At 40.4% G+C, this 8,186-nt stretch overlaps 1 protein-coding gene across 3 annotated transcripts in view; it reads right to left on the reverse strand.

Annotated features, from left to right (window-relative positions):
* NDUFAF7 (NADH:ubiquinone oxidoreductase complex assembly factor 7) overlaps positions 1-8,186 on the reverse strand; it is a 22,055-nt gene that overhangs the window by 9,848 nt on the left and 4,021 nt on the right. For 2 of the 3 annotated variants that reach the window (XM_004369555.2, XM_023735948.1), the window contains exons 3-4: positions 5,310-5,390; positions 3,608-3,718 (exon numbers count right to left, since the gene is read on the reverse strand). In XM_004369555.2, the coding sequence (XP_004369612.1) occupies positions 3,608-3,718; positions 5,310-5,390 (192 nt within the window). The remainder of the gene's footprint in view (positions 1-3,607; positions 3,719-5,309; positions 5,391-8,186) is intronic. The other variant, XM_023735943.1, reaches the window with a different exon arrangement.

Raw genomic sequence — 8,186 nt, forward strand, 5'->3', positions numbered from 1 at the left:
GAACGCAGCATCAGGACTGGAGGAAAACTCATTAACCACCTGTGATATGCAGATGACACAATCTTGCCTGCTGAAAGTGAAGAGGACTTGAAGCACTTACTGATGAAGATCAAAGACTACAGTCTTCAGTGTGGATTACACCTCAACATAAAACAAAATCAGACCTCACAACTGGACCAATAAACAACATCATGATAAACAGAGAAAAAACTGCAGTTGTCAAAGATTTCGTTTTACCTGGATCCACAATCAATGCACCTGGAAGCAGCCATCAAGAAATCAGATGACCGTGCATTAGGCAAATCTGCTGCAAAAGACATCTTTAAAATGTTGAAAAGCAAAGATGTCACTTTAAGGACTAAGGTGCACTTGACCCAACCAACCCATGGTATTCCCAATCGTCACATATGCAAGTGAAAGCAGGACAATGACTAAAAGACCAAAGAAGAATTGACGCATTTGAATTATGGTGTTGGCAAAGAATATTGAATATACCATGGACTGCCAGAAGAACAAACAAATCTGTCTTGGAAGAAGTACAGCCAGAATGTCCCTTAGAAGGGAGAGTGGCGAGACTTCGTCTTATGTACTTTGGACATATTATCAGGAGGAACTAATCCCTGGAGAAGGACATCATCCTTGGTATAAGGTCAGCGAAAAAGAGGAAGACCCTCAATGAGATGAACTGACACAGTGGCTGCAACAATGAGCTCAAACATAGCAACGTTTATAAAGATGGTGCAGGACTGAGCAGTGTTTCATTCTGTCGTACACAGAATCGTTATGAGTTGGAAGTGACTTAACAGCACTTAACAACAATAATAACTTGACAGTTTTACTCTGGGATTCTATCACATTTTCATTTTTTTCTTAGACTACACAACTTTTCTTTACTGCTATAAACATGAGAGGGGGAAAAAAAACAAAAAAAAACTTAAATACTAGTATTTTACCAGTAATTTAATGCTTAAATCCCAAAGCCAAAAGCGTAAAGCACATCAATATTATTTTTCATTTGTATTAATTTTCACTGGTGATTTGCCTCCTAATTCAGAGATAAGAAAGTAAGACTGACAATATGGACAAGATAATTTGTCCCAACTTAGTTTTGTCCTAAAACTACAAATGAAAAAACCTTCATCCCAAGAGAATAAACTTTCAGAAAGTATGTGTGATGGTTAAGATTGTGTGTCAACTTGGCTGGGCCATGATTCTCAGTGTTTATATATGATCACTCCCATAACGGAATATACTATGAATAACCAATCAGATGAAAACAAGTTTCATTGGAGGTGTGGCCTGCATCCAAATATAAGCAGACGTCTGGCTTTTTGCTCGCTCTGGATCCTGCAGGGGCCTCCTGTTGATCTGACTCCTGGTTCTTGGGACTTGAGCTATCAGCTTATCTATCACTCTTGGGATTCATAGATCTTCACAGCCTGTAAGCGGTAGCCCTGCTCTCTAACCTGCTGATCTTGGGTTTGCCAGCCCCTGCAGCTACATGAATCAGGAAAAGCCTTATGGTCTTGCCTGCCAATCTTGGGATTCGTCCATCTTCACAGCCTGTGAGCAAGAGCCTTGCTCTCCAACCTGCCAATCTTGGGTTTGCCAGCCCCTGCAGCTACGTGAATCGGGAGAAGCCTCTATCCTGATCCATGAACTTGGGACATTCCAGCCTCTACAATCGAGAGCCTTCTCCTTGATATAAATCTCTCTATGTATATTTACCCACTTTGCTGGTTTTCCTTCTCTAGAGAACCCAGCCTCAGACAGTATGATACAAAATAAAACAGGTTGTATAATACTTCTTTGGCTATTTGCTTTTAATTTCTTGCCTTTTCAAGAGTTCTTACAACTCAATCTACCAAAGTATCCTTCATACATTTTTAAGGGGTATGGGCATGATTTTTAAAGTGACTAGAAACAAGAAAATAAGAATATTATTAAGTATTTTATGTTCAAAGGCCTTTGTCCATTTGAAGAGATATAAAATACGGCTCTGAAAATTTAAATTAGTGGTTTTATTTATTTTTCCTAAATACGATATAATCAAGATTCTTACTTGTCAGATATTTACAATTTCGTTTTTTAATCCTTCAATTCCTAATTTTAAACATAAATCACATAAGCATCAAGAAACTACCATTTAAATTGATTCTTTTGTTATTACTTTCTTTTTTTAAAAAAAAACACTGAATTGCCAGGTACACACAAAATAATCTCAACAGACTGATGGGATTCAAAATAGTATAAACTAAATTTTAAAAGCACTATTATTTATTATATACTATAACCAATATTTCTTCCTTTTAATGTTTTTATAAAATATTAGGTAGAATGATAGAAAAAATTATACACAGAAGAATACCCACCATCTGGTTACAGAAATGGGACAAGAGCCTTACTTTTCAAGCCCCCGTACCCCCCTTCCTTCCCTCAGATGTCACCACCATCCTGAACTTCAAGCTGGCTTTTCATTAAAATTTTACTAACTATATCTGTAGCATCAAACATGTATGGTTTGTTGCTAATTATATTTTAATTTCTATAAATACAATCATATGATATGAAGTCTTCTGCAAATTGCTTTTTTCACTCAACATCACATTCCATATTTTATATTGCTGTGTTCTACTGGAATTCCATGCATTTCCACGGCAGTGTATGACTATGTCACTATGTATTTATCCATTCTTCCACTCACAGGCACTTGGGTTGTTTCCAGTTGTTATTCTAAATGCTGCCGCTACATTCTTGTACATGTCTCCTGATGCAAATATGCACAAGTTTTTCTAGGGCATCTGCCTAGCAGTGAAATTGCTGGGTCATGTAATTAAGTAACTTTGATGTTAGCAGATAATGTCCAATAGCTTTTCAAAGTGGTTGTACCAAATTACTCTCACAAGCAGTTTATGAGATTCCCCATTGTTTCACATCTCCCCACTCTCACCAACACCTGATGTTATCAGACTTTACAGTTTTTCCCAATCTGGACAGAGTACAGTGGTGTCTCACTGTGATTTTAATTTTCATTACCCTGATTACCAATGAGGCTAAATACTTTCTCATTTTTATTGGCCATATGGATTTCTTCCTTTATGAAGAGCCTGTTAAGTCTTAGGCCTGAATTTTACATTGAGTTATCTGTCTTCTTATTGATTTAAAGGCATTTTTATATATTCTAACTACTAGTTCTTTGTTGGTTTGTATTGCAGATACCTTCTCCCACTCTGTGGCTTGTCTTTTCATTCTCTTTATGGTGTCTTTGAAGACCAGAACTTCTTAACTTCCATGTAGTTGAAATGATTACTCTTTTCACTTATGGTTTCTGCTGTTCTCTTCTCTAACTCAGAAGGCAAATATATTCTCCTGTATTGTCTTCTAAACACTTTATACTTTCAGCTTTCACACTCCTCTCCCCTTTTTTAAGCTTGCAAACAGACAACAATAAACAATTCATTATGTTATTCTGACATGATGTTTTCGCTGAGAAATATGAGATCAAGGAGGTAGGACTGAAAGCCAAGGAAATCCACAAAGTTTGCAAACAGTCAGAAGTAGTAAGGTTCACCTTCATGACACTTTAAGGCATTCTTTTATTACCTACCCTCAAAATATCTCCAGTGAGGGTACCTCTACCTGGACCCAGTTCCACCAGTTGGAAAGTTGAGCTTTTTCCAGTGGCCATCCATTCACTAATCAACCATATCCCTAGTAGCTGTGACAAGGCAAAAATTAAAGTATTATAAAGTATATCACGATATAAAATTCCACATAACTCTGCACTTTAGGCCAAAAGGAAAATGTTTGTAAACATCCACCATGTAAGTTATTTAATATGTATATACAGGTACGCATCACTTAACGTCCAGTTGAGCAACATCTGACCACACATATGTCGGGGCCGGAGCACCCAGGTGTCTGAGTGCCAGGACACCAGACCGTCATCTTGAGGCCGGAGCCCAACTTCTGCCCAGCTGCTGTATGTGGCCTGGAAGCCACCTAGTCTGTGGTGATGGAGGCCCAGGCCCAAACTCTCAAGCCTGGTCTCCCTCGGCTCCTGCCACTCAGAAGGTCTAGTCCCCGCATTTTGCCCAGTGTGGTCCTGTAGGGCACCAATGGAAAGGTACATGTCCCAGATGCCCCAGCCCTGGCTCAGGAGCCCTCGGCCCCCATGGCCACAAATGTCCCCTCCCCCGACCCCCCCAGGGCAGGTTCTCACGGGCAAGCTGGCCTTCTCTGCATCTAGCTTAGTACGGAAGGTGGCGACAGCTGGGGGAGACCTGGCCAAGCATTCACCTGAGATGTCCTCAGCAGGAGCTTCCAGGGCCGTGCACTGAACAGTAGCCCCTTGGGCCAGGCCCAGGAGCCTCACACCCCACAGACATAGGCGTTCGCAGTGGCCAAATCATATTAATGTCCTACTTCACAGAACGTGTCATGGACATCAAGCAACACATACTTGTATAGACATACATACACACACACGAAGACACACAGGAACTTCACTGGGACTATGTCACAACAGACACCATTAAGAAAACTTAGTAAACAAAGATACTGGTGATAGGGCAATCTCTGCTATAAAAGGTCCCTTGAACACAGGTAAGAGGATATCACTTACAGAGAGGTGCTACTACTTAAAAATAAACACACATTTGAAATATGATTGTCATTTTTTCATATTCATATGATTTAAATAATTATATGGCTCTTAGTTATAATAAATGATTTTCAATACCTGGATTCTACTTTCTCCTGTATACCATTTTCTACCTCTAAACTGTTCAAACATACTTACATGAAAATAAATGAACTACAATCCTAAAGGAAATTCAAAGTTCCTTAACAAAGACTTCTACTGTAACTATGGCTAATCATGGTTGGCGGCCTTAGGGTTCATCTTGATTTCACTAATCTCTCACTATTCTTATCTCTTCTCTCTTTCTTCTTGAGTATCTCTCCCTCTTTCTTCACCTTCCCTTTCGTCTCTCCTCCTTCTTCCATTCTCACATTTCATCTTACTCCCCTCTTCTCTACCACTTTACTTCTCTTCCGTTTCTTTACCTTTGTCCCTCTTACCTCTCCATTTCCTTTATTTTAGTGAAGTATAAACTTTTCAAATGTCTCCTCTATCGTTTTCTTCCCTCTATTGCCTCTCTATTCCCTCAGTACATAAACTAGTACAAAATTCAAATTTTTGATGAATCGTACACAAAAAGCTGGAAAACACAGAATAATAAAACTTGATCTGTTCTCAAACATTTATAATACTAGAGTTTCTTTTATAGTTTTACATTGGATATTACCTCCCCAAAGATCTGACTTATTTCAGGTGAAGTAATGAAATCTCCTTTTTCTCCTAGCATGTCATGGTGCACATAATATCCCTAAGTAAGAAAGAGAAAACAAATTAACTTTCAAATAAGGCTTTTGTGAACCCCTAAAAATCTTACGTATGTACACAATGAAATAAACAATTCTTTACTAAGAATTCCTTCATCTAAATAAGCAAGGGGGAGCACGGTGTCTTTACCTAAACTTTATAATGTAATACAGTCATTTTGTAGAACGACAGAAAACAATCACCCTCCCCTACTGAGCTGTAAAGGCAGAAGCCCTGCCATGCCCATCTCTGCACTCCCACAGCTCCCCTCCCTCCCTCGCCCAGCCCCAAACTCAACACAGGAAGACCCTGCCTACCCCTCCAGCCTCCTCTCCCAATTCTCACACTTTCTCTTTCACATTGGCCCTGCTCGCTTGTCATGTTCTGTTTCTTGATCTGGGTGATTAAGTGGGAGTGTTCACTTTGAAAATTCATCAGTTATATACTCATGATTTATGTACTTTTCTGTATGAATGCTGTATTTCAATAAAAATTTCCTTAAAAATTAGCACTGCTTGTCCACACATCCATGCTATTGCTAATGTTCTCCCTTCTCCCTTTCCAGTCTTCCCTGGCAATCGTACACTCATCCTTTGAGTCTGTCCAAATGCCAGGCTACTGGGAAGCCTTCACTGACCTCCTCCTCTAGCCTCCAACCTCAGACCAAATCCAGTGCTTTCTTTTTTGAGCTTACTTATATGTCTATGTTCTTCATGAGAAGACACTGTCATTTGGGGGCAAGGACTATGTCTTATTCACTTTTATATCCCAAGTTTTAGCATAATGCTTAACCTTCAGGAAACGCTCAAGAATTGCCTGTTAAGAAATATGCTCTACTCCTCAAGCCCCTTAATCTACCACCACACTCTTAGCAGGTGACCTGGGCTCCTGACCCCACCTTGCCTCTACCTGTTCCCATCCTTTTCTCGGAACTCAGAGGATGATACGTCTTCTCCTTCCCCTTATCCAAACCTAGCCCTCCACCTGTGCTCCAGATCACCATGTCTCACGCCACTCCACGGACCTGGCTCCATGTACCATCTCCCCCTGACAGCTGCCACTTCTCCCTCTCAGAATTTGAAACATAATCAAGTCACTTCCATCTTTAAAAGAATGTTTTTTCATTCCACCTGACATTCCCTTCCAGCCTTTCTCTTTCCCTTCATAAGTAAGCATTTCAGTGGTCCCTAACCTTTTGGTGTCATGAACCACTCTGGGAGTCTGCTGAAGCCTACAGACCCCTTCACTGTTTTTAAATGCATTAGACTTAAAACACACAGGATTACAAAAGAAATAAATCAAAATATACTTAACAAAATGCTTAAAAAACAGATTTGTGATATAGTAATGCATGTGCTCCTTTATTAGGTACAGGTACCCATTGCCATTGAGCCAATTCCAACTCATAGCAACCCTACAGAAAAGAGTAGAACTGTCCCATAGGGTTTCCAAGGCTGTAATCTTTATGAAAGCAGACTGCCCCAACTTTCTCCTATGGAACAGCTAGTGGGTTTGAAACACCCATCTTTCGGTTGGCAGCCAAGCACTTAACCACTGTGCCACCAGGGCTCCTTTGCTCCTTTATTAGCATATAAAAAAAATAACAGTGAGCAGTAGGTCTAATAATTACGAAAGTTTTGAAGTAGGGACAGCATGAATGATATTTTGAGATAGCTGTGATCACTGTAATGTGATATGGCAATATCAGTGATTTCCACTCATGACAAAGCCACAGGCATTGCAGATGCTACTAGTTGTTGCCCTACGTTCATAATTGAAGAAATGCTAAATTCTAGTTACAAGTTAATGAAAATAAAGGTGTAGTTTTTTCCCCAACCAACTTGCTGAACCCCTTGATTTCTATTCAAGGGTCCCTAGGTTAAGAGCTCTACTCAAAATCTTAAGAGTTACCTTAAGGCTTAATCCTAGAAAACTTCCTTTTCTCTAGGTAGTCTCCCTGGTCCCTTGGCTTTAAACACCATCTATATACTGATAATGCCCAAATTTATATATGTATACCCAGTCTTTCTCCTGAGCTCCAGATTCTTAAAAGCAACTGCCCACTAACTCACCTGGATGTCACTACCAACATGATACGCCTACAATGCAGCTCTTGGTGTATGCCCCCTCCCGTACTCTAAACCTGCTTGCTCCATCTTCACTATCTCAGCAAAAGGCACCACCATCACCCAATTACTTAAGCTGAAAATCTAGGAATCATTCTTGGTTCCTCCCCTTCCTTTACCCTTCCACACCTAATCCATCAGCAAATGCTGTCAGGACAAGATATACTTCTAAACCACCTACTTCTCACTCTACTTCTACGACCACACTAGTCTCAGTTACTATCATTTCCACAGACTCCCACTCTTGTCCCTCTACAATCTCTTCTCACACATTACCCAGTATGATCTGTGTAAAAATAAACCAGACCTTGACACTTGGCTGCTAAGGATGCTCTACTGGCTTCCCACTGTGCTAACACAAAAATCTAAACTGAATAAAGGCTTGCATGAGCTGGCTCTTCTCCAAGCTGATCTCACTCTCCTCACTGTCAACCTACCCCAGTCACGACCTTCCAAATTTCGTATTTCATGTTCCTCTGTGGGGAACGCACTTCACCCAGGTCTTTGCCAGGCTGGCCCTTTCTCATCCTTCAAGCCTAAGCTCAAAGGTACTTCTCAGACAGGCCTTCCCTGGCCACCTACCTAAGGAACTTCTCCATACCCCATTCCCACTGCACTACTATATTCAATCCCATTATCCTGGGTTTTTTTTTCCCCCTTCAGAAGCACTTGAG

This window comes from Trichechus manatus, unplaced genomic scaffold (genome assembly GCF_000243295.1).
Source record: "Trichechus manatus latirostris isolate Lorelei unplaced genomic scaffold, TriManLat1.0 scaffold00005, whole genome shotgun sequence".
In the NCBI taxonomy this organism is placed as follows: domain Eukaryota; kingdom Metazoa; phylum Chordata; class Mammalia; order Sirenia; family Trichechidae; genus Trichechus; species Trichechus manatus.